Below are 25699 nucleotides of genomic sequence, written 5' to 3' on the forward strand. Positions count from 1 at the left end.
GAGGGGAATTGGACCCCAACAGGACCGTGCCAATTACCGAAGATTCATCGCTGGTGCATGGTTTCGGTCAGGATATCTGGTGGGAATAGCTGCCTAGCTAAAGTCTGACAAGAGATCAGACACTTTCCCCCCCTAACTTGCATATCGATTAGCTGAGCGGGACTTCTCTTGATTCTTGCGGTTATGTGAGATCTAGTCTACAATGCAGCTGATATAATTCGGCAGCATATGCATGAAAAAGGAGATGGCTTGGAAGTCATACTGTGGGCCATTAAATAGCGATAGGCGGCTGGAATATGAAAACAGCCACATGATTTCTACAAAAGAGCATACATATACAGGCTCATAATGCTGTGTTCTAAATGCTATTCATCCCTCGGATCAGGGACATTAAAAAAGGCCACCTGCACGGTTATATCGTCTCGTACATAACGGGAGGATGGGGAACTGAAAGCAAGTCGACCTGCTATCAACTCGTGATGATTTCCGCCCAAGGAATTGCGCATCAGATGCACGGCCACGTTATTATCCTGGGTCGTTGTTCTCTCCTCCTCGAACTTCCAGTCCATCCCTTCTCCAAATCGACCAAAGTCGAATGGTTTATATACTGGTACCGGGTTGCTGTTGTCCTTCCCCGCTGCTCCTGATTCCAACCATTTCCCTACTAGATCGACTGCCTGCTGATTGGAGAGCATATCCCACAAGCCGTCGGTTGCCATGATCAGGAAGGAAGGCTTGCCCGGGTCGATTTTAGTGCTTGTGACTACCGGTTCAGCCGTCAGATACGGTGGTGTTCGAACGTCGTATCTTGGCGTCAGAGGTGTTGGACCATTAAATCTCCGCTTCATTTCGTGCTGGAACTCCAAAGGCCATTTCCACTGACAATCACCGAAGGCTCGCGAGACCGCAAGCCCCAGCACCCGTCCGTTTTTAATCATGTCCTCTTCACCAGGGTGCTCTTTGCGGAGCCTGGCAATCTCTTCTGTGTTTTTGCCAGTCTGGTCTACTGACAATGGAATTGCTACCCAGCTACCGTCTGGCCTTCTCTGCCCTAGAGCTGCTCTCGAGTCACCGGTACAGGCCACATGTAGTGTGCTTGTGATTGAATCGTATATAGACAGCAAAGCGCACGAGCCGGCATAAGCGGGGGCTAGTTTCTTTATCTTCTCCTGCAACGAATCTTCACTTTGAGCTGTCTGAAAGGCTGCTTTGATAATAGAATCGTCGAGTTTCACGAACCCCTTTTGGATAGCGCGCTGCACCATGTCCTCGGGCAAGGATTCCCCGGTTGAAGGGGGTGTTACTTGACTCAGGCTGTGTCGGACGAAGGGCAGGAGGTGGTATTTCAGTAATTCTGCCGTTTGGCAGCCTAAATGACCATCAAAAACAGCCCAGGCCATCCATTGGCTACCTTCATCCCATGGTGAAGGAAATTTGCCATGGGTGAATCGGTCCTCGCATGGGCTGTTGGATGCCAATTGGGCACCATCATATCTGCTGACCCCCGTCACATTTCTGACCGGCACAGAATATGCTTCTTGTGATATGATATGCGTCACTTGTTCTTTAGAGGGACCCGGCTCAACGTCCCAATGCTCGGCTGGAGGACGATCAAGATGTGGCGCATCGTCGCAGGTAGCAGCGTCGCGGTTACTGACAAACCACCAAATACCCGATGTACTGGCCACACTAGCAGTCGCGATGTATCTCTTCAAGTTCCTGGATGAGTTAGGGCCTGAGTCCTTCGTTGAGTGGAAATCTTGGGCCCGAGTTCGCAGGAGAGAGGGCGTTGTCAAGCGTGGACGCGTGCGAGCAACCCTTGATAATAACATTGTTGCTAGGGGGCTAATGAAACAGATGGAGAATATGATTAATAACAAAAGATATATTGAAATATGACTGTACTTCGTTACATAGTTAGATAGCTGTGGTTAATAAACTCTCATGGTGATCGGTCGTCTTTCTGCACAGGAACGAGAGACTTCGCTTGACAGCGGTGAGCCTCGAACATCAAACCGAGTGATGCTAAGAATAGTTTAATGCATCGGAGGATTTCCAGAGGGAGATCAATGGCGAAGGCGGTGAAGGGAGCTCCGCATCCAGCCCCCCGTCAATCCAGGCAATAATGATACCATCTTCCTGTCTCCTCTTCTTCCTCCCCACGCGACTCCCCTCAAGTAGGACTCCGTAGTCCTGGGAGCTGGAGATTCATCATTATTTTCTAGTGCTGTACTTGATTATGCTCGGTGCCTCCCGCTTGTCTGGTTGGTTCGCGGAATGCTGAACCCGGCGGAAGCAGACATCACACGCGGTCAATAAGCCTCGAGTCTCATGAGTAAATAGTTCTTGCGACGATCGTCATGGCTTCATCTTCAGGTGGTACAGGCTCTAGCTTGGCCCGCGCGGTGGTCATTGTCTCCGGTGTATCTTCTCTAGTAGCTTCTTTGCTATCACTCCTGTGAGAATGCCATTCTTGCTCCTTGGTCCCCTTTATCGCAGCCTAGTCATGCTAACATCCACCTGTCTTCCACAGCTCCATATGGCTTCAAACGTACGCCCTTGCGGACCCTGTGTTCCCTCCTTCACACTCGCTGACCGACCTGATCTAGCAAAAACTATCGAAAACCTCTACTCCAACGATATGTGGTTCGCATTCTATTGATGTCAGTATTTGTACACTTTGAGGGAGGAGGTCCATTGAACTTAAATTAGTCAGGGTCCCAATCTATGCTGCCGCTTCGTGGACTAGTATCATTTCATTAAAGGCATCTCTATGGCTGGACCCAATACGAGATGTTTATGAGGTATTGTCCTGGATTTTTGGAGCCACCTGAGTGTCCGCGCTGCTGACAAGAACCGCTTTGCGCTTCCCAGGCCTTCACGATCTACACGTTCTTTCAGTTACTTATCAACTTCCTCGGAGGCGAACGAGCCCTGATCATTATGACCCATGGCCGTGCTCCCGTCCAGCATGCTTGGCCTCTGAACCATTGCCTTCCCAAAGTCGACATCTCCGATCCCCAGACATTTTTGGCCGTCAAGCGCGGCATTCTCCAATACACATGGCTGAAGCCCATTTTGGCCACGGTCTCCATAATCATGAAAGCGACCGATACATATCAGGAGGGCTATTTGGGTCTCACATCAGGTTATCTCTGGACGGGAATTGTGTATAACGTCAGCGTGACAGTCAGTCTCTACGCATTGGCAATGTTCTGGGTCTGCCTGCACAACGACCTGGCGCCTTTCCGTCCTGTCCCTAAGTTTCTCTGTGTGAAACTTATCATCTTTGCATCTTACTGGCAGGGGTTCTTCCTGTCGATTCTGCAATGGCTGGGGGCTTTGTCCAACGGCGTTGCAGGCTACACCCCCGATAATCTGGCTGCCGCCATTCAAGACACTTTGATCTGCTTTGAAATGCCGATCTTCGCGATCACCCATTGGTATGCCTTTTCCTGGCATGACTATGCCGACCCCACTATCTCTGCTGCTCGGTTGCCCGTTGTCTATGCTCTTCGAGACGCCTTCGGTATTAGGGATCTCATTGAAGACACAAAGATGACGCTGCGCGGTGAGAATTATGAGTACCGCCTCTTCGATTCGGGGGATCACATCATCGCACACGAAGAATCCGAGTCTCGTCTTCGACGGGTGATGCATGGCATGAGGTACGAGCGTGGAGGAAAGGCGAAATACTGGATTCCTAAGCCTGGCGAGGTGAATAGTCGGACTCCGTTGCTGTCGGGCTTCGACGCAGGCTCGCGCAGGCAACGCAGCAGCACTTTGGACCGATACCGCTCTCCTCCTGGTGAAATCGAGGAATTCGAAGTTGATCAAGACGACGAAGGGATCTTCAATCAAGCTCGCGCGCTGGAATTCGGCGACTGGAATGTAAGTCGTGGCGTCCTCCCTATTCAATTTAGACTGACAGAGGCCGATAATTCTCACTAGTATCCTGTGATCACGGCCAACGAGGTCCCTAGAGACCAACGTTTAACGGGACCTGCCACTTACCAACCCGTCCAGCCACCCGAAGTTGTCAAGAAGGCTCGCAAACAGCGGAAAGCTCGCGTCTCGCAAGGATCCAAGAGCACCCACCGAAGCCACAGTACCACCTCGAGCCGGTCTCGTAACGATTCTCTCGGTAGCCCGAGCTCGCGACCACCCGCCACGAGCTCGGCATCTCATAGTTCCCACCGCAGTCAGTTAGTGGATCTCGTCGTCGAGGACCGGGAAGCCGAAGCGGAAGAGCAGGTTCACGTCCAGCGAGCATTTGGTTCAACGACAATAGAGCCTGAACACAAGCACTTCCGGTTAGTAAACTCCACGGTCACACGAGAAATGCCCGATTCCCAATCGCTCCAGTTAACCTTAAATTCCAGGAGACCCTCAGGGGAACCAATTAACGACGATGCGCCATCAGGGGCGGCTGAGAGGGAGAACAATGCGGATGGCGACGAACCCAAAACACGAACATGGTCATATGGAGACCTGGAGGAAAATGTCTGGGACCGATGAACTCCGTGCGCGAATGGCATCGCTTTAGTGGCCTTCTTGGGAGACAGATTATAAATAGTTTTGTTCTTGCGACAGACCATTCAATTTCGAAGGTCCACGGCGACCGGTGGTTGGTCGCCCGCACATACATAATGGCGATGATAATTTGTTACTCCGACCATGCGACCGTGAAATACCATAGGAAGTAAGGAGAAAGAGAGCTACAGGCTGATATTGATTATTGGCACAACGTGGACTAGGCCAATTCGTGTTGGGACAAATGGCGACGCCTCGTTAGGCGCCGACGATGTGACAACAAGGCCGTGGATCAGGCACTAACGAACTAGCTTGCATCCAGGCACACTGCATGCGCTGGCTCCCTCATCGTCATTAGCTGATCCTCGCTTTTTTGGGCCAGCCTCTCGTTTCCCACGCGGGGGTCTTGGTCTGCTCCTGATCTCTCATCTGTTCTCTCGTTCTACTTTGTCTCTCCCCATCCCCCTCCTTTGACTCCTTCGTTTGGATCCATCTCGTCCATACAGGAGGATGGACCAACGACTCTGAAGCGCCGGTAGCTATGAACTGGGCAATTGGACAAGCAGGATCCATTTTCACCGGTTGGATCTCGTCCTGCTTGTTCTGCCCTACCTTAAGGGATGATGAGAGCTCCCTACATGAGCAGTCAATGCAACAGAAGGGTTCGTACAACCATCTGTCTGTTCTTTTTCCCCCTTGCTTTATCTTTTTCTTTTACCTTTTTTTTTTTTTTGTATACAGGAACATATATACATACATGCATAAGAACCCCCTATGCCCAACACGACTAACATTGTCTGCATTGCAGGAGCGGAGCGAGAGATGAAAGTATGCCACACCCAGCCTCACCTGGTTCCCCCGATGAAGCTGGCCGACGATCCACCCAGCTCGTCTCGGCCATCATGGGTTGTCGACGGCCGTAATCTCGCATCACGAGCATCTAGCCGGGCTAGCATGTCGTTCAGGAGGAAGTCGATGGCGACGACATCGTTGAGAATCAGTGCCCCGTCCGAGTTCAGACGAGTTCCTACGTTTTCCATGACACCGGAGAGGGCCTCGTTCTGCCCCCTGGAGCTGTCTTTAGGACACTTGCCGGAGCTTCCCAACTTCGAGGACTTCTATCTGGAGGACGACCAGTCTCAGTCTCCTGTTCCTGTGACTCGACCTCCAAGGGCCGAGCTCTCAAGACACTCACGCTCTCGGTCCCATCGTGCTTCTTCAACTTATCACCTGCAGCGGAAGCCTGTCGGGTCTGGATCTCTTCGTTCATCGCTGGCGACATTTGATCATCTCATTCAGATGCCTCCTCCCGTTCCTTCTAATTCTCATGTTCCCCAATTATCTTCTGCTTCTACAGTCACTGGCCTGACTTTGAACAATTTTGCACCCCCGCAGCAGCTGGACCCGACTCCGCCGGTAAAGGAAGAGTCTATCAGGGACCCTCCAAGCAAACCCCCCAGCGTCCCTAGAACGCCCACCCTGCAGGACAGGCCATTAACTTCATTCCTGGTCGACGATTCATCCTCCGCACCGTCAACGCCTAGGGAGGCTTATCCCCCAAGGACCCCATCGGAGACCACGACCAGCCCTAACGTGAATACCACCACCCCACCGCGCTCCAGCCGCGTCACCCAGTGGCTGCTGCAAACCAGTAATAGAAGCATGTTCTCGCCCTCCGGACCTCTTAATAGCTGGAAACCCACCCCTGACAAGAACCCCTTCCGTCTGCGTTCCCGCACTCTCAGCGGCTCAACCGTAGCATCCTCCATCAGCAGCCTAACCGGCAGCTTAGGATTCAAAAACGCCACCCCTTCAGAGTCTGACAACATGACCGCCACCACCATTCGGCCGTCGAACATGGATTCTCGCCTCGCCAAAGACCTGGAGTTTCCTCTTCCTGCAACCAATATAGGCGAGCATCAAACCCGAAACCACAACCTCAATTACAACGTATACCCCACAACCAATGAGAGCCAAGGCCAGCAACAACAGCAGGATGAAGAACTCTTCCCCTACAACTACTATGAGAACTATCGGCATTCAGCCGTGGGTCTGGCGTTCTAAATGAGCAGATGAACAAAAAAGCAGAAGTACGAATGACCACCGTCATGAGAAGATGAGATGGATGTAATGAGATGTACGGGTGAAGATAGATGAGAGACTGCAGGTTTTCTTTGTCTCGTCTGGGTGGAGTGTTCTAAGTACCCTTCTACCTTATTATTCCTTTTCCTGATTTACATGCGCGCGTGTTGCCTTTTCTTATCCCCCCCTCCTGTTATTCATTTCTCGTGATTTCGAGTCTGATTCCATCCGATGTCTGCTTAACTACTTGATTATCGATTGATTGAGTTGAGTGGCTTTCATCCCCCACCCTTTGCGGCGCAATATATCTATCGCCCTTCCAATCGCTAATGCTACATAATCCCTTCGTTCATTAATTAATACACACCCCGAACACACAGACAGACAGACAGCTCGACGAGATACTCATCAAGACCGTCCAACTATATCTGTCCATGTCTGTGTCCTTGTCTTGTCTGTATATTTCCAATAACAGTCTTTACCTATCGACCTACAAACTTATCCGGACTAGCCAGCTATGTTATGTTATGTTATATATAACCCTGAGAAACAGGAGTCACGTTGCTATCAAGTTCAGTGCTTGACATAAATTGGTCGATCAAATGTTCCATAGATTCTTCGCCAAGGTCCCGGAAGACTTGAAGTGCATACAGTGTAGTGTGTAGTGTAATTGGGTACCTACTCTACATAACATGCGAACCAAACTATATTCTCTACACATGCCTAGGCGCACACATGAATACAATAAATACTACACGAAACATACGAAGAGTGCGAATAAGTTAAGAATCATGCATACAAAAGTACTTCATTCATCTTTCTCTACCTGCGTAAGAAGAAATGAATGAAAGAAAAAGCACAAAGAAATCAAAGCAGAGAGAGATCTTGGGGATATCGTGTTCATCGAGGTATATAAGAACTGGAATCCAAAAAAAAGGAAAAAAGAAAAAGAAAATCAAGAAACGCAACATGCGAGGCAAACGAAAACAATAAAAACCCGATCTGAAACTCCGAGACAAGGGATGCCAAAGAGAGAGGAGAGGGAGAGAGATTGAGAAAAGGGGAAGAGGATGAGACACAAACACAAACACCATAAAAACAGCGAAAACACCATCATACACCATCATTTCACTTGGTATCTTTGGTATCAATCATAGGTATCTTGTTGGGATGAGGGTGCTGGTATTTGTATCACCACTCCCAGTTAACAAAAGACTTCACTTTAACACTGCCCAGAAAAAAAGAGAGCAAGACATGAACAGGGATATAGAAAATTCAACAATCAGAGGACAAAAAACGAGAAAATCAATCAACTCAAAGTTTCTCAAAGGGTATCGCTTTCCCCATCTCTTTCTCTCGTTCCTGAATTTGGTCCCTCTCTTTTTACCTTTTTTTGGCCGATTTTCCGGAGATCCTTCCTGGGTGGCTTTGGGTGGTATCAAAAGTAATAGAAAAAAAAAAAAAAAAAAACCGAATCAAGATGCGCTGATAACAAACTCAACAGAAAAACAAACTGAAAGCACAAGAAAAACACCACAAAAAAGTAGCAAAGTCTTTGGGGTATACTGCTGCAAATTGACGGTTTTTGTTTAACGCGGTGGCCCGATGGGGGCCGGGTATCCAGAAGTAGAATTGGAAGTACTAGGACGACCACTATCAAAAGACGCACGGGGGTCATGCTTGGGGGTCATGTCCCCCGGTACGGTACCGAATGGAAATTTAGCGTCAAAGCGCGCTGGCCAGCCATTGCTGCTGCTGTGGCTGTGGGAACTCCCCAAAACAGGCAGATCGTCCTCCGGGAGATTCACTCCGGAGTCATTCCACGGGTTGCGGTAGCCACTGTCGCGAGACTCCATAGACACCAAAGACGCCTTCGAGGCGTTGCTAGAGGCGTGCTTGAAGAACGATCCGGGGGATGCCGAATGGTTTTTGCGTCCGATGAAGGAAGAAAAGGACGAGATGCTTCCAGGCTTTCGAAGCCGTTCGAAGATCGAGCCACGCTCGCTGGTCTCGTCGGAGAAATTCGGGCGAGTGGGCGAGTCGGTGACAAGAGGGGCAGGTGCATGCTGAAGCAATTTAGAGTCAAAGAACGGCAGGGACTCCTCGAAGGAGTCGGATTTGGGACGAGGGATTGCTCCTTTGACGGTAGTCGCGTCGAGCCCGTGTGCGACCAATCGGGAGATCAAGAAATCTATGGCATCCTTAAGACCGCCCGCATTGTTTCGAGTATATCCAAGCACAACACGGTCCTCGGGGGCAAAAGTGGGAGACGACGAACCGTCGGAGGACGGAAGATCGGGGTTCGAGTCAACGTTGGTATCCACCTCGTACTGATCCTTCAGTTTGGCGCAGACATCGTCACGGAATTCGGTCGACTTGAAAAAGTCGCGAAGCTCGGGGGAACTCTGGAAAAGAAGTTCGTGACTTTCCGGGACCATTCCCTGAGACAGTAATTAGCAGTGTCAACTACGCAGCGAGTCAACCGAAACACTTACAAGCAAGGCATCAACGGCCTGCGGAACCTGGTACTCGGGTCCGGAAATGGTCACGACATCGCTGGCAAGCTCGGTGCTGGGAAATTCGATCTTGCAGTTCCATTTCTTCTCGAGTTCGTCGATTTCGGTCATGCGGGAGAGCAACTCGCGGTGGTACAGTCGGTTGATCACAACGCGCTCAGAAACGTACTCGGCATCCTACAATCCTTTATGAGCAAAGGAGCCGATCCCGAAAAGACGAGTGACACTTACAACTTTCTCGACCATGTCCATGATCTCCTGCTTGACCAGATCGAGACTCTGGGCGTTCCGCGCGGGCGTCCGGCAGATGACATTGTCGACCTTGATGTCATCGTCCTCCTTGCCCATACCGCCACGATCCATCGCGTTGGAGAACTTGACGAAAACTGAGTATTTCTTCATGATACGCTGGATATGCTGACCGCCAATCCCGATGATGCGCTTGTGGTATTGGTCGGGAACGTGGAACGAAATCGAGGCCGGCATTTCCTGTTCGACGAGGTCTAACCCGTTCTTCGTAGATTCGTATTGTCCTCCACAGACGTCAATGTAGAAGTTGTACTCGTTGAATCCATCAAAGATGATCTGCACGTTGCCTGTTCAACCATCAGCATTCAATTCCAAGCGATTACGATCTGATTGCCTTTGAACATACTTTGACCCATGATCTTGTTGATCTTGCCGTTCTTCTTGCCACTGACGAATTCCTTATGCTCGTTGGCCAGTTCAATCTTGACCCGCATTTGGTATTGACTGCGCTGAATGAAAGGAATCTGGTTGATGACCATCATAGCGGCTTTGACGGCATCGTCGGAGCCGTTAATGGTGAAAGCCAGGTTGTCGAAGCTGACCTCGGCGGCAGAGTTGGTGCAAATATCGGAGAGCATGGTGCGAATGTCAGACGTAGACGGGGTGCGGGCCGCTTGGGAGGGATCGGGGATGATGATCCACCAGGATGCGCTGTAGAATTGACCAGCCTAGTTTAAATTAGTAAAAGGAGGAGTGTTGAAGAGAATAGGGTTCAAGGTTGACAAACCAGAGCCATGATCTCCCGGACAGTGCGCTCCACGTGCAAGACTTCGGTGCCCTGAACGCGGACAACGCCCCGTTGGCTTCCTAGCTGGGGGAACAGAACGTAGGAACCGTTCATTTCCATGACCTTCCGCACCTTGTCCAGCCGGTCCAGTAGGATGTTGTCGATTTTATTGCAATTGACCACGGCATCCTTCACGTAGATCTTAACTCCCATTACCAATTCCCGCAACTTCTGCTTGGCACGAGCGATCTGCTCCTTGGTATCGCCGGTGATGTAAACTTCTTCATCGCTGCGACGGTGAGCGCCTGGAGGAGTGTAGCCGAATATTTGGGGGAACGGCGGCGGGAAATAAATGGCCGTGCCGGTCGCAGCCTCGATGAGCTTAATGTTCTTGCGGGTGCGGCCACAGACCAGAGTGTGCATGGTCAGGTCCAATTTAATGGCATCCACGTGACGTTTGAGCTGCGGATCGTTTAGCACCTACCGGGGAAATAAGAAAGAAAGAAAGTAGGGGGGGAAAAAAACTTACGATCTGATCTATCATGATCAAAACCCTGGTCTTGGCATGTTCGGCACTTTCCATGTCACCGTAGATCGAGACCCGAAAGCGATGATCCAGCCCGTTGTCCGAAGCGTAGCCGTAGGAAGACACCACCGCACTGTCGGTATCGCGAAGTTTGGGGCTGAGGAGAAAGATATCCGTGCCGGTATAGGCAGCCAAGGTGTCCAGGTGCTCCAACACAGTCGTTCGGATTCCCTTGGTAGTATTGTCGGTGATGAGATGCATATCCACATCGACGGTCGCACATCGCTATTGGCACCTCGCCCGTTAGAAAGCAATCAAAAAAAGAGAGCATCGAACCCCCATTCAGCGAATCAATCCACGTACCAGTAGGATAGGGGTCTCATTCAAGATCCTCGCTCGCATCTTGCGCACCGTCTCGCCATCGCCGGTGATACAGACATTGGTGACCAACCCCTGCGGGCGCCGTTGTAGCGAGGGCACGGTCTTGGGCTCCGAGGAGGCAACGGTTGCCTCGATCCGTCCGTTACTGCTCTCCGTAATCTTCTGACATAGTCTCCGCAGGGCATCGACGTTGCTGGTGTGGACCGGCAGGTTATGCACGGGGGTGCCTTCGGGGGTGCCTTCGGGAAAGGACCAGCGTTGAAGGGCGCCGGGACTCGCATGCAGGACGTCGTCGGCGTCGGGACCGGCCAGCGTGGAGGAAAACGGAACGTTGATCGAAAGATTGACGGTCGGATCGATACCGGTGGGAGGTGTCATAGGCGGAGCACCGTGTGGTCGACGGAGGGAGTGCGAGGCCATATCGGTGTGAGGCCTAGACATACCGAAGGTCGGCGTCATTCGTTCCCAGCCATGACGGGCCTGGCCCGTGAAGTTGGAAATCTTGTGCATGACACAGGCGGGTCAAGTCGAATCTCTGGCCCCTTGAACGAGTCGAGGGGAGAGATGCGAAAGGAAGCAGGCGGAGGGAGGGGGGAGTGGAGGAGAGAATGGCGGATGGGCGGGAATCAAAAGGGAGGGTTAGGAAGGAAGAGAAAGAAAGCAAGAAGTGACCAGGAAAAAAAATAAAATAATAGGCCACCGTTCTCGACAGGGATGGGGGAAGGAGGAAGAGGAATGGGCGCGAAAAGGTGGTGTGCGGACAAGGGCGGTTTTTTTTTCTGGCACCGGAATGGGTGGGAAAAAAAAGGTATCAATTCGAACAGGCAAACGGGTATCGAAGAATGGGTGGGGAGAGGGGGGTTGTTCGATGATGGGCAGAAAAAATAGAGAAAAAAAAAAAGAAAAATAAATGATAAAAAAGGAACAAGAGGTTAAAGAAGCAAAAGAGAGGTGGGGAGGAAAGGAAGGGAATCGAAAAAGAAGAAAAAGAAACAAAGGTAAAAGTGGAATCGGAAGAGAGAGAAGAAGAGGAAGTAAAGAAGGAAGAATGCGATAGATCCAGGAAGCAGGTGAAGATGAAGAAAAAGGTGGAAAGGAAACGGATCCAGACAAGTTCAGTCCAGGGACTTTCTCACTAGTGCCGGTCACTAAGAAGAAAGTAGGAAGTAGGAAGTTACTACGGAGTAGGAGGTCCATACAGTCGGACTGACTCAGCTTACCAGCACTTGGATTCTCTACGGTGTACAATCTACGGATTCTGTTCTTCTCTTCTCTTCGCTCGGTCTCTCTACGGCGTCCAAGTGTCCACAATCTGCCTTCCCTTCAGCTCACTAACGAACGATCTGGCGGCAGATGCGGGTCAAACTTCTCAGCCCAGCGTGTCTAGGCCCCAATGTTTGCAAATGGCGGGAACCTCTCGTTCCCTATGCGGAATGTGCTATAGATTAGGTCCGTTGGCATTCTTCTTCGGAGGACGTCTGAAGAAAAGGTTCGCTCCTGGCTCCAGGTCAATCCCTCGTACCTTTTCCACCGGAGGGGACTGGGTGGACTTTCTTCTGGATCCATCTTCGGAAGTTGGATTGAAGAACACAGAGAGAGAAGAGCAAAAGGAAGAGCAAAAGAAAGATCGATCTGCCGTACACCGTCGATACGGCACTAGTCCCTGGCGGGCTTAGTGGACACAGCCTCGTATTTCCGCTTTCCCCCGTTGGGCCCAAGAAATCCCCAAGCGAGCCTCCCGGGTCACGTGCCCTCCCGGCGCCCGTGACCCGTGCCGTACTGTACCGTACGCCGTACGCCGTCCAGATCCGAGTCGATTCCGTCATCACTTCGACTTCTTCCACTTCCAGTCAAAGTAAACTATAGACTCCAACGTACCTCGTTCCTTCTTTGCTGGTCCAAAGCTTGACGCCTACAAAAGTACCGGTCGGGTCGGTGAGTGGGCAATCCATCCGGTGTATGTACACCGTACACACTACACAGTACGGTGTAGTTACTGAATACCTCAGGTGTCTGTCTCTATCTCCGTGATCCTCTTAGGCAACGGTGGACGCCCAAACAAAGTACGGCCCGTACGCGGATTGAGTATTCTTCGTTATTAATAGGCATTATTTATGTCCCCCGGTGGGTTTGCCCTTTGCTCCATCTTGGTTTTTGCCACTCTGCATCCCTCGCATTGTCCAACCAGCCGACGGGATTCCTCCTCCACATTTACGGGGATGCAGGAATGCATGTCTCTCTCCCTGTCTGTCTGTCCGTCTGTCTCTTCTGGTCACGACTCCCTCACCACGGACCTGAGGGTCAGGGAACGCCGTTGGACATTCCCCAGCCTTGCGTCACTGTGTATCATGGCTCCGCCGCTCGGAACCCCGGGAAACGCATCCCTCTCTGCTCGTTGAATTTCAAAGACCATTGTTTACCAGCGGCGCCAATCTTGACATGGCCATGAATTCATCCTGGTCGGCGGTCGGGTCCCATCGGTCCAGCCAGGAGTCTCCAGGTATCAAAAACCCTCCGGATCGACTGACAAGCCTGCCAATCGCGTCGCGCCCACGCCGCTCATTGAGTTTGTCGCTCCAAAAAGTCAATGATTGACCGTGGTTAATTTGTGTCTGGACAACGATTACGAATCCGCTGGAGATAACGATCTGGCAGCCGGTCTAAAGGTGGCCGTTTCAGCATTCTCCCTGGGGGGAGAGATTGGAACTAACTAGTCTAGACACTGCAGCCTAACCCCCTTCTTCCCTCTCTCTCTTTTCTCCTCCCCGCCGCCAAAAGTCAACCGGGACACGAGGTGATCAATTAAATCCTTGCTAGTCCCTTCTTTGCCCCTGCACCACCCGGTGTATATTACTCATTGATCTACAACGGCATGGACATACTGTGCTAACCACCGGTGTTGGGTGTACTCAAAACCGACTAAACCCACCTCATCGACGGGGCCATTTTCACCGACGTCATCTCGAAGCAACGCCGAGTGGGTCCTGGACTGGTTGTAGTCGCTCAGGAATCAGGACTGTCTTAGTTCGGGTTACGAGAATCATGCAAGTCGTGACCACTCTGCCCTACCTTACTCCCTCTTACCTCCGGGGGTTAAGTCAACTGATAGGATACTTTGTTTTCCCCTCTTCCACCCCCCGTATTTCCCCCCCTTTTATCCACGGTCTACCTGACTTGAGCGAGACCGACCATCCCGGCCGATCGGAGATATTTCTACCATTGTCAGGTGTCATGTCACGCGGTGCCTGGTACGGGTTTCCCTCTTTATGCTTGCTCGATGTGATATGTAGACGTGCATGCATACGCGATGGGTTGTGGTGGGGGTGTAATGTGAGGATGCGCTGTCTTACCTTGCAGTTCTCTGTGCGTCCACCACTTGGCCATCTCTCATGTATTGGAATAAGGGAGCCAATGGTCCCTATCGCATTTAGACCTATTATTTATATAACACTCAGTCATACTGTATTTTCTTTCACAGCAGTGTCTTCAAGCACTCCATTGATAAGCCGCATGAAAATAAGCGGGAGTGCCTGAGATCCCAGGCATCCATGACATGCAGTAACTTGACAACTAAACAGACATCTACCTCCTCTGTCTCTCTGTCTCTCTAGATATTGGTTTTAAAGACTTGATAGTAAAATAGACTATGGGGTATAGATCTATTATCTTATCATCTTTGCGATCTTGACCATCCCGATATATTCCTAGATATAGTCTGTTGAGAACCTTCTCTAACTTCACAAAAGCATCGCCTAATTCTGTCATTTCCGCAATGCTCCAAGCACCAGATCATTATGCCGTCATGACGATTGACCGATACTTCATACCATACCCCATAGCTCATCATTCCCGACAACCATGACACGTTCAGTCCAGCTTCAGGGGTCATATCGTATGGCGCTGATTCTTACATGCAGGATATCATCAGAAACCAGAGTCGCTCTTGTAGCTTGCCTACTACCCAGAACCCATTCCCCTATTAACTAGAAACGAAAGACCGAAGATGGCAAAGACACGGAAACCTGTCAAGTCGATGATCCTACAATGCTTGAACCGATTCATCCGCCTTCTAACTCACCGAGCAAGACTCAAGCAAGACGATGAGGCACCACTTGTTGAGCTGCCACTTGATAAAGAAGAAGAAGAAAAAGAAGAGAAAGAAGAGAAAGAAGAGAAAGAAGAGAAAGAAGAGAAAGAAGAGAAAGAAGAGAAAGAAGAGAAAGAAGAGAAAGAAGAGAAAGAAGAACAGACTATTTGCCTACTATCTGCGCTTCCTACTGAAATTATCCTCCTAATCTTCGATGAACTCTCGCTTCCAACGCAAGCCTGCCTCGCGCTGACATGCAAAACCCTATACGAAGATCTCGGCTACATCCTCCGTGACAAAAGACTCTCCTTACCAACAGCGTGGGCTACTAAATTGGCTTCGGAGAGACAGGATTCAGAGGAGGATCCAGAGCCTGTGGATGAGAGGCCGTTGGTGGATAGGCCGCCGAACTCCCACTCAGCCAACCAACGCTTCTAAGGAACCAATTCCTCTTCAACGCCGAAGACGATAGATGGCTCTACTGCTCGGGGTGTCTACGGCTTCATCCTCGATATCTATTCACACCCTGGGAGCAAGCTCGTCCATCCGCTGAACGCCGTTGTCAAAACGAGGGAAGAGTACTAGACGTCTGTCCGTGCCTTGTACTCACCTACTTTGAAGGACAGCAGTTAGGGCAGTGGGCACGAACCGGGAATCCCAACGACTATACACCCGAGAGAATCCGGCGAGCCTTTACGGCTACGACGACTGAGAAAACTATACTTCAGCATCGGTGCTCAATTACCGACCATAGGGAGGCCATGGTCGATGTTATAACGACGGCTTTGATAGGGGATTCGGGCTGTCTAGAGCTGCACTCGAGCTATCACATACACCTGAATTTCGACCACGCAGCGATCGACGAGGCCAGCAGACCTTATAAGTATTATATTATTAGGGAGCAACTAGAGCCTATCTTTCTGTGTCCGCACCTTGACATCTTAAAGATTATCTTTGGTTCGCGTCCACTGGAGTCAAAAGAATGCTTGATTTGCGCTGCGATCGCAGAGATGCCAGATTGGATAGACGACGAGATGAACGTTATTGTCCAAGGCGTGCGGAGTCTAGGGGATATAGAAAAACCAATATCTTATCCATGGAATTGGATGTGCCGTAAGGAATTCCACGAAGGGCATCGTCGGTGGTACAATAAACCCGGGGATCAAGCTTCTCTCAGTTAGAATTACCGGCTCTGCAAGTTGCAAGTCTTCTGGCTGAGCATTATGCGAAACTGGCATGCAGCCTCTAACCACGATTCGATACTGCGAACGGGTCAAATTGTTGGTGAACCTTTCGGTCCAAACATGGGTTGCCACACTGTATACACGATGGTAAGTTACAGTCAGCTTGTCGGTGCAATTGTTCCTAACCAGTGATGAGCACAGGAATTGAGTTTCAAATCTACGAATACAGCTATACGAATCATGTTGCACGACACTACTACTGTCAACACCATGCTAAGGAGACCGTCACTTAATGTTGGTGCAGGAAATGTTTGAATTTGAACTCGTCTTACCTTCGCCCTGAGGCTACTAGTCATCAGCACTGCGGAGAAGTGCGAGTTCGTCGCTGATGACCTCCCCTGATTAGATGGCCAGTCTACTCAGGATCATTGGGTTTGGTAGGGCGACCTGGCCTCTGCCTTACTACGCCAGCCACGAAGTCTAACGGCCACTATGAGGTTCAAGGACAGAGCTCAATCCCCTCATAGCTTCAGAGACGACGTGTGCGATCTGCCCCTCCCGACGCAAAATGTCTTCTTCGCGCCTTCGAAGTGCCTCTTCCCGGTCACTCAACACGGTTTCCCGCTGCCTCAGGCTAGTCAGCAGTTGTTCCACTGTGCCCTCCCGCTCCTTCAACAGGGTCAGCAGTCTTTCGAGTGCGTCTTTCCCGGTATCCAGATCGGTCAGCAGTTTCCGAAGTGCGTCGTCCCGGGCCGTCAGCTGTTGTAGACCAGTCCGCATCTGAGCGAAGGGCTCCAACACTTGCTCGTTCGTCGGGGTGATCAACTGGGGGTTCAGCAAAGGAGTGACTTGGTCTTCTTCCTGTGGCCACAGAAAAGAAAACCGGTGCTTGAGCCACTCCTTCAGAGGACGCAACCCAAAAAGTATGGGAAGCAGGAAGCCTACCCACCATCTAAAGTCAGCCCAGTTATTCATAGTGAAAGCCATGGTGAACAGGGGTGAATCTCTGTGTGTATGTGTTTGTGTATGCTTGGGTATACTTAGCTCTGGTATAGATCAGTGCTTTGTTGAGAAGAGAAAAGAGACAAGAGAGGCTTCTGGCTCTCATCTCGAAGCCCATCTTGTCTTCATCGACAATAAGGAAGGCACGACGCTGAACTACTGTGGCAGGGACCTGATTGCGGCAGGTACGCAGGAGACCATTCCGTGGGCAATAGCGAAGGAAACCGTCAATCTTAATGCAGCAAGAACTTCAAAAGAATAGTGGTCAGTAACACCGGGATCTAGAAACAACATTCGTCCGTCTCAGAATATAGTTGGTCAAGAGTATCTTGCAATATGTAGATGGAACCTCTACTCGAGAGGTTGACAGCAGATCCTCAGTAGCTGCGCTCTACACCCACGGGGCAAAACTAAAAGGCTATTATTGATGGTACTAAAACCAATGTCGGAGTTTGCCTTAGCATCACAGTCTTTGCACGAACATCTTATGCTCTAGTCCTAGGATGTACAATATGTGTGACCGATCATCTGTCTCTGCCGTTAAACGATCTGTCCGCCGCCAAAATACGGGCCTATGGTCAAACATCTCCCTAACAACATTCTTAGTTAGCCTGTTCGTATCAATTGATCACCATGATGTCTGCATTTGCACCTTCAAAGCCTAGTGGCTTAGGGCCTCACATTTCAGTGACAGTAAGCGTTTTGATATACTAAGTAAAGCAAATCAGCTCCCGCGTCGTGCAGCCGTAAATTAAATTTACAGTAGTTTCCCAATCTTGAATGTCTGAATAGCAACCATTATACTTAATGAGTTGTTACTAGGATATAGCGTTTTATATTTAATCGAATATGGATACACATGGCCGAAGAAAGGTCAGATGTACTTGCTCATGCTTACTATGCTGTCGTTCCTAACATCGAAACTAACTCTAGTATATCCGTGCTTAGAGAGACAATCATAGTAGCTACCTAGTCATGGATGTATAGTGGAGACGAAGTGCCACGAGGCCGCTCAGATTGAGACATGCGCAGCTCTGCATTCTTGATCTTCCTCCGACAATCGCTTTAAACTGACCCAGCTGATTGATTCTAAGACTAGATATATCTAAGACACCTTACTTAGTATAGAACTCTATATTCAGCCGGGTGTCCATGCTCTTGATCCCACCTGTCCATCCGTCCGGGTCCTGCTGGTCGGTTGTTTGGTGCTCGTCTGAGGTAGATTATGGCCGTGGATCATTTTTCTTTTCGATTGATTCGCGTGTCCCCTTGTCTGTTACAAGGTTTCTGGTTCACGCAGTTGGGCTGTCCCGTGGTTGTTTGCTCTGAGTAGACACCGACCTGACCAGCCTACGCTTGATTACCCATGGTACGCCTTCGATATTCAGGAATGGAGCGACTTGCTGTGGATGAAAACCATCACGTTCAAAGATACTTCGTGTCATTGGAGCTTCTTCGAATTTCAAAATACCGAAGTGACGTTGCTGACGCAACTTTACATTCTCTTTCGCTGCCCCGGTCGATGCTGATCTTATTCATCATTTGCTCTAGATCTATGGTGGCCATGATTGGATGCAGAAGTCATGAAGAATGTAGTATGTCAATGAGATTTGTCCAGGGTAATGAACAAGATCAACTAACTAATAATACTTATTTCATGAATTAAATGTCATTACATAGGAGAAAAACAGTTCACGTCAATAGCGCTGCGAAACGCGATGGACTCCGCTGTCAAGCATCACTCGCTCGGGCTCGCCACTTTCGTAAAATCCTTCTGCCCGGGCTAGAGGTCGCGCTGCGACGTATAGTGGTCGCTCGATGTACTCTCGTGGCCTCCGGACATCCTCATCCATATACACGCTCATATCTCGACCTCCCGGTCGGACGCTTTCGACCCGCGGAAGCATCTCTCGGGGTTCTTCGTAGCGGGCGGTGGGTGGTCGTACACTAGGAATCCGAACGACCCGCTCACGGGGAAGCTCGGCCTCTTCCACGTAAGGCGGACGCCGGGAAGTGTAATCGCCGACCTGGACGCTGGCGCTGCGAGGGAAAGTTTCGCGCTCGTCAAGCGGCGCAACATAGGATCGTCTATCACTCGGAGCCGGCCGAGCGTAGTCCGTGACCCGTCGATAAACTCCTTGCGGTGGTGGCATCTCTTGCATGTATCGTCGACCACCGTAGGGGTCCTCGAGCACGGACGCGGCTCGGACGCTGGCCTGACGCATTTGCGGGGCGTCGTCGTAGACTTCGCTGCGAGGCACTCGACTGGTGGGGGGAGGCATCGGCTGCATCCTCGGTGCCGGAACCGTTTCATAGTAATGGTTCCCCTGCTCATCGACCACAATCCGCCGTGTTGTGGGGGGCGCCATAATACGGCTCGCGGGTTCCTCTTCATAGTACGCTTCCCGATACTGCGGAGAGGAAGATGCCTCGCCTGCAGCGATGTAGCGTCTCGTAGGTGGAGGCGCGACTTCGTCATAATACCTAGCTCGTTCCTGCTGCGGACGCTCAAGAACCGCATACGATGCTGCTCGCATACCTCGGGGACTAGCAGGGTCGACGTATTCACGGGGATATTCCTGTTGCCGACTGTGGTGCAGGCTTGCGACCCTCCGCAGGTCCTGATCATCCCGCATTGGCCGTCTGGCGCTGACCCGCGACAGAGTTCGCGGGATGGTTTCACCAGGATACTCGTACGGATCTAACTCATAGGCCGGCTCTCGGATCGGAGGTTCTCGTCTCTCCACCACCGGAGTGTAGCGGGGAGATGCGATGTCAATGTACACAGGCCGTTCCTGAGGCTGACGGCTGCGGTATGATGGGGGCGTATCGGCGAACGGTGGCGGCGACACGGGTTCTTCCTTAATGTAAGGCTCATCAGATCGACCAGGCTGCATTCTATGAGAGACGGTGCGGGTCTTGTCCTTTTCACCATGTAGTCTCCTACGCTTTCTAGATGCCAATGGCTGGGGTGCAGGACCATCGGGGCTCGCCTGACCTTCGGGGGCGTACTCGGAACGGGAGTCTTTGGTTTGGTGGACGGAGGGGACCTTGGCGATCGCTAGCGGTGAGACCCTAGAGGGCTGCGGCGCTGCTGGTGACGTTATGTGGTTCCGAACAACCCTTACATCGTCCCCGGGGGATATCGACCTGCGAGGGTAACGGCCGCGGTCGGGACGATTGTCTTGGGGACCTCGTCGCTTCGGTCCGCTGGGATATCCTCGTGGATGATATTCATGACCTGTTTCCCGTTCCATTGGTGCCACACCCGGAGCAGGCGGTGAGTACTCTGGCTCTTCGAGAGCATCCGCCGCAGCCGGAAGCGCCTGGTATCTGGGACCCGGCATATACTCTGTATCGACATAACGTGACGGCCTCTGATGCTGGTAGGGTAATCGCGCGTCTGCAACGGGGTAAGTATCTTGCATATCCTGATCCGATTCAGGTCGGTTGAGGGCTTCAAGCCGTTGCAACTCATCTGAATAAGGTTCTCTTTGGACTTCAGTAGCAAGCTCTTGATGTATGGGTCGTTTTGGGGATGGCCCTTCCTGGTCGCCGTTCTGCGGAGAATCAGGGGCTCGACTCGAATAAAACGAGTTGTCATCGAACGAGTCACTGGATTGTCCGGCACCGGGGGCATCGACCGAGGGCGAGGGATTCACCATCTCGAATGCCTTCTGGAGCACCTCAGACACGTCGAAGTCAGGCTTCGCGTCCTGGATTGATGCCTTCTGCCGAGACTCTTGTCTCTTCTGGTCCAGTTGGTCCCGCAAAGACCGTTCCACTCTCTGCCGCTGTAATTGTAGTTCCGCTCTGACAAGATCATCTGACTTGGTCAAAAAGATCGGGTCAATCTCGGAGGTCGGTCTAGGCATGACGCGCGAAGACGCAGCCAAAGAAGAGGCCGCATGGCCGGCATTGGGTCCTTGCGTGTCCGGAGGTATCGTTGGCGTAGTAGCCGCGGACTGGGGGCGATTGTTCCCTGGGGAAGAAGACACCGGTTGGTCACCGGGTTTTACCTGAGCTTGATTTGGGGCAGGCTGGTTTCGGACCGCGGCCTTTCGCACGAACTGCTGGGGTACCTTCAACCTAGGGTGAGTCCCAGAAAAGATGTCGTCACTTATTTTTAAAATTTTCTCATATTCCTGGATTTCTTCCTTTGTAGGTAGTCCGCGAGGCACACTCCCTGCTGGAAGTTGGGCAGTGGCCATAGTCTGGCAACTTTGCGCGAAGAAAAAAAAACAGGTTTTTTTTTCCCCTTTCAGAAGTGAGTTCACAATCGCAAGATTGCACAAGCCTATTGCATGTCCCTTCAAGGAAGCAAAAGACCCAGATAGTGGACCGGCCTACGGTGCAATGAGTTGAGTGATGAACTAGCACCACTGTTAGTGACGGGAGAGACGCGGTAGTGAAAGAAAGGAAAAGAGGAGAGAGTCCGGTTCGGGTGCAGCTTCGAGACGCAGACTTGCTGGCGGTCCGGCGCTAGACTTCTTTGGGCAAGGCGCAACCGTGACCGCGGCCGAATCCCGTGCCCTCCGGTTGGGTGCCGTAATTGGCTGGGTGCCTCCCGGTGTCTGCTTCTCTCTCTCTGGCCATGACTCCGCAATGAATCATTTTTGGGGCCCCTCTCTTATATTTAGGACCGTTCGCTCGTCTACCGGGGGTAGTCTGAATTCCCGCTTCATATCACGCTCTAGATCTCTCTCTATTCTCAATTGCTCTCCCCGTTTGCCCTTTCGCGCGGTCCCAACCTCGAAAACAATGTCGACCGCAGTCCCGAGTACGGAGTCTGATCCCAGACCCGTCTTCTTCTTTGACATTGACAATTGTGTAAGTGGTCTTGGTTCGGACATTATATGCGATCGCGCGCTAACCAAGTGCTATCATATAGCTCTACTCCCGAGGTCAGGAAATGAACTAGATGACATCGCCCGAAGGACAGAAATACTAACTCGCCGATTAGAATGCAACATCTTCGGCCACATGCAAGAACTCATAAGTAAGACCCCACACCGTCAATCACATCAGCTCCGGTATCTCATGCGCCTCGCGTTTTCATAGACAAATTCTTCACCACCCACCTCTCGCTCAGCACCGAAGACGCCCACGTCCTGCACATGAAATACTATAAGGAGTACGGTCTTGCCATTGAGGGTCTTACGCGCCACCACAAGATTGATCCCCTCGAATTCAACCGCGAAGTCGACGATGCCTTGCCGCTGGATGACGTTCTGAAGCCGGATCTCAAGCTGCGAAAGCTTCTCGAGGACATTGACAAGGACAAAGCGCGACTATGGCTCCTGACGAACGCGTATGTCACCCATGCGAAGCGGGTCGTCAAACTCTTGCAAGTCGATGATCTCTTCGAAGGCGTCACGTACTGTGATTATGGTCAGACGCCGTTGGTCTGCAAACCGAGTCAGGAAATGTACGAAAAAGCAGAGAGGGAGGCGAAGGTCCCCAGCGGTGCCAAGCGCTATTTCGTTGGTACGTTTACTAGACTCTCCCTTAGCCTACCGAGTCTAGACTAGACACGGGGACAATACTAACGGGTATTGAAGATGATTCCGGCTTGAATTGCAAACATGCCGCGGAACGGGGATGGGAAACCGCCCACCTGGTCGAGCTCGGCGTCACTCCTCCTTCGACGCCGGCGTCGCAGCACATGATTCGCAGTCTCGAGGACTTGCGGATTTGCTTTCCGCATCTGTTCAAGAGCGGCAGCTCGCTCCGGAATTGATAGATCAGACGACATAGATCTTTACGCGTGTGTATGAAATGTCATGTTTATGGATATACGAACGAATCACGGGGGACTCTTATACAGGTTTTTCGGGAGTATCCTCTAGCCAACTTCTGCTTCAACGGAAATTAAACTTATGTAATAGATGTTTAGATCAGAGGCTATGACTATTTTGGAGGGATATTATCAACTTGTCTAATATTTAGCCAATATATATGATAGAAATGTAAGCCGCAACAGTGGGTGTGCAATAGGTGACACCAAGCCATCAAGGCCTCATAGTAACCAGCCAGCGGTCACGAATAAAACGCAGAAGAGCACTGCAGAAGAAGGAATGATAACCTGGTGTCCAAAAGATGATTTCTCATCCGTCCTGTTCTTACTTGTACCGTTCACAGTGTTAGTCCCAGTCGAATTCCTTGACAAAGATGCATTGCGCTTGTGGTAGCCGCACAGCCCTGAGTTTCTGAGCTTCTTCAACGGGTAGAAGACTCTCGGCTCTCCAGCATCCATGTCAATGGTAAGACGACCATGATGATCAATCTTATGCTTTGAGCAATTCAGGATTTCCATGACCCCCATGTTCGGCGAGAAAGTGTTGTTCAATGTAAGTTTATAGGGACCACCGTTCGAGCCTTGGTTGGAGAAAACCGACACGACTTGGAACTTGTCCGAGCCCTTTCTGGTGACATATGTTGAGCTGTCGAGGTACAACTCTCTGCTGTGGCTCGAGACGTAATGTCTGTCCATCCTGATAGCGTGGTTTCGTATCTTGTTTAGCGTTGCTGTCAAGCTGTATAATGGTCCACTGGTGTTGTATCCGGTGGTCCAGAGTGGTGCACGATTGTACGGGGCAAAGTTCCCTGCCATGTGTTGTTCCTGGCCTTGGTAAACTGCATCGACGTGTTAGTGTGAGATTCGAAAAAGCGACAGGCCATGCCACTTACCAACAGGGATACCATCAGAGAGGATATTGAACGCCATTGCGTTTTTGGCGAGCTGTGCACATGCGATTAATATCCTAAACATAGACCTTCCTTCTTTGGATTGCAACTTACCGTGGTATCGTTCACCAGCGAAGCAAAGCGTGGAATGTCATGGTTCTCGAGGAACGTCGCCAGACGGGTAAAGTCTTTACAGCCGTCGTGCACAGCGCGAACCTTCTCCGCGAGCCCTTCCATCTCCCCTGCAGTGAATGCCTTGATCATTGGAGTATGAATCGGGAAGTTCAGAAGCCCGGAGACGAACTTTTCGTATCTGCACACCAGGTCTGTGTCTCCGCTGTAGACCTCACCTAAGGTGAATACCCCAGCAGCCCGATTGAAACTAGTCAAGTAGGCATCGTCCACATGCTTAGTAGCATCTATGCGCAGGCCATCGATCGAGTAGTTGCCGACAAGCCCTTTCACCCATTCTTGGATCATCCGAACAACCCTATCATCCTCCGTATTCAGGTCCGGCAGAGCCACCGTCTGCACTGCAAACCAGCAGTTCTGATAATCTTCCGGGTCATTCCAGTCCCTGATCCGACAAGCAGGATGGTAGTACTTTTCATGATTGAAAGGGATGAGCTGCGACCAGTCCATCTCAGGAGGATGGTCGTCATCCATAGAGCCTTTAACAGCTTGAGCCATATCATTGATCACGACATCGACCATCAAGTACATGTCCCTCTTGTGGAGCTCGTCCGCCAAATTCTTCAGATCCTCAGCCGTTCCGAAGTGCTCGTTCAAGGCGTATAAGTTCTGCGGCCAGTACCCGTGATAGGCTTCCCCGTATTTGGTATTGTTTGGAATGTTCTCAACGACCGGAGATATCTGGACGGCCGTAAACCCGAGATCCTGTATGTAGTCCAGGTTGTCGGCGATTCCAGCCCACGAGCCTCCGCAGTACTTGTACGGATCGCAGGAACTATCGTCAGAACTGTTTGACCGCGCAAAACGGTCGGTCATAACTTGCTGTGCGTCTGTTAGTAGGGGATTTATGACATTGCCATCTTCAACGCAGTAGAATGGACTTACGTATATGGATCGCTCAGTCCATTTCTGGTCTGAAGGCGCTTTTGCACTGGCCATGCTAGTTAAAGCAGACCAGAGCACACCAAGGTATAACAAACGACCCATACTATGAGCTTGAGTCGTAGAGTAGCGTACGAGTGCCTGTGAGAATGTAGCCCTGTTTAAGAGGGAAAGGATAATATGATAAAGACAAAGAAAATGTTCAGCTAGAGAGAGAGTCATTCAATGGCCATAGGATTCGTGAAGAGATGGAAGCAAACAAATCAAGAAGCACACGAGACAATGTGTTAAAAGCACCGTCTGAATTTCATCCTGTACTAAACTACCAAGCTAGAGACTTTAAGTATGTACAAGTCTTCTGGTGAGTGACCTCCTACATGAATGCCCTCCTTTGGATCCAAGCGAGGAGGAAAACGGTAGTAGACGCCCCCTACCAAGGCTTTGCAGGAGCATGCCCGTCACCCCCGCACGAACAGGCTCGAACGAGTGGGATGAAGGCTGACAGGGCGTTCTCCCTAGTGAAGCAAAGGGAGGTCATTTCCCTTTCGGGCAAGTTTCTGCCTCAGGCATCAAGGCACCATCGCGTGGGGA

The 25699-nt window shown here is 50.9% G+C and overlaps 8 protein-coding genes across 8 annotated transcripts; 3 read left to right on the top strand and 5 right to left on the bottom strand.

Moving 5' to 3' along the window:
* Positions 1-365: 365 nt before the first annotated feature.
* On the bottom strand, positions 366-1832 carry LDX57_005137 (PP2C family serine/threonine-protein phosphatase; the record flags this gene model as incomplete). Its single annotated transcript, XM_046086815.1, has 1 exon — positions 366-1832. One exon carries the CDS (start codon positions 1830-1832, stop codon positions 366-368), a length of 1467 nt encoding a protein of 488 aa, XP_045942780.1.
* Positions 1833-2872: 1040 nt separating this feature from the next.
* Positions 2873-4381, top strand: LDX57_013060 (OSTA/TMEM184 family protein). The gene has a single exon (XM_046094813.1). The coding sequence runs from the start codon at positions 2944-2946 to the stop codon at positions 3949-3951; it is 1008 nt and encodes a 335-aa protein (XP_045942781.1). The 5' UTR covers positions 2873-2943; the 3' UTR covers positions 3952-4381.
* An 801-nt stretch (positions 4382-5182) lies between these two features.
* On the top strand, positions 5183-6597 carry LDX57_005138 (uncharacterized protein; the record flags this gene model as incomplete). Its single annotated transcript, XM_046086816.1, has 2 exons — positions 5183-5195; positions 5342-6597. 2 exons carry the CDS (start codon positions 5183-5185, stop codon positions 6595-6597), a joined length of 1269 nt encoding a protein of 422 aa, XP_045942782.1.
* Positions 6598-8204: 1607 nt separating this feature from the next.
* On the bottom strand, positions 8205-11584 carry LDX57_005139 (KH domain protein; the record flags this gene model as incomplete). The annotated part of the gene is made up of 7 exons (XM_046086817.1): positions 8205-9056; positions 9111-9308; positions 9363-9727; positions 9787-10108; positions 10168-10629; positions 10697-10978; positions 11057-11584. 7 exons carry the CDS (start codon positions 11582-11584, stop codon positions 8205-8207), a joined length of 3009 nt encoding a protein of 1002 aa, XP_045942783.1.
* A 5241-nt stretch (positions 11585-16825) lies between these two features.
* Positions 16826-17332, bottom strand: LDX57_005140 (uncharacterized protein; the record flags this gene model as incomplete). The annotated part of the gene is made up of 1 exon (XM_046086818.1): positions 16826-17332. One exon carries the CDS (start codon positions 17330-17332, stop codon positions 16826-16828), a length of 507 nt encoding a protein of 168 aa, XP_045942784.1.
* Positions 17333-19044: 1712 nt separating this feature from the next.
* On the bottom strand, positions 19045-21558 carry LDX57_005141 (uncharacterized protein; the record flags this gene model as incomplete). The annotated part of the gene is made up of 1 exon (XM_046086819.1): positions 19045-21558. One exon carries the CDS (start codon positions 21556-21558, stop codon positions 19045-19047), a length of 2514 nt encoding a protein of 837 aa, XP_045942785.1.
* Positions 21559-21945: 387 nt separating this feature from the next.
* Positions 21946-23243, top strand: SDT1 (putative pyrimidine 5'-nucleotidase). The gene is made up of 5 exons (XM_046086820.1): positions 21946-22177; positions 22239-22251; positions 22311-22346; positions 22409-22834; positions 22909-23243. The coding sequence occupies exons 1-5, from the start codon at positions 21953-21955 to the stop codon at positions 23085-23087; spliced, it is 879 nt and encodes a 292-aa protein (XP_045942786.1). The 5' UTR covers positions 21946-21952; the 3' UTR covers positions 23088-23243.
* Positions 23244-23366: 123 nt separating this feature from the next.
* On the bottom strand, positions 23367-25250 carry LDX57_005143 (alpha-amylase; the record flags this gene model as incomplete). The annotated part of the gene is made up of 4 exons (XM_046086821.1): positions 25112-25250; positions 24149-25048; positions 24038-24089; positions 23367-23983 (listed from the first exon to the last, which is right to left on the bottom strand). The coding sequence occupies exons 1-4, from the start codon at positions 25211-25213 to the stop codon at positions 23367-23369; spliced, it is 1671 nt and encodes a 556-aa protein (XP_045942787.1). The 5' UTR covers positions 25214-25250.
* Positions 25251-25699: the final 449 nt, after the last annotated feature.

This window comes from Aspergillus melleus (genome assembly GCF_016097325.1).
Source record: "Aspergillus melleus strain CBS 546.65 chromosome Unknown contig3, whole genome shotgun sequence".
NCBI lineage: Eukaryota > Fungi > Ascomycota > Eurotiomycetes > Eurotiales > Aspergillaceae > Aspergillus > Aspergillus melleus.

Coding starts and splice junctions, on each gene's coding strand:
- LDX57_013060 (XM_046094813.1), top strand. CDS start 2,944: ATGACCCATGGCCGTGCTCCCGTCCAGCATGCTTGGCCTCTGAACCAT.
- SDT1 (XM_046086820.1), top strand. CDS start 21,953: ATGAATCATTTTTGGGGCCCCTCTCTTATATTTAGGACCGTTCGCTCG. Junction 22,347..22,408: donor CCACATGCAAGAACTCATAA/GTAAGACCCCAC, acceptor GCGTTTTCATAG/ACAAATTCTTCACCACCCAC. Junction 22,835..22,908: donor TGCCAAGCGCTATTTCGTTG/GTACGTTTACTA, acceptor CGGGTATTGAAG/ATGATTCCGGCTTGAATTGC.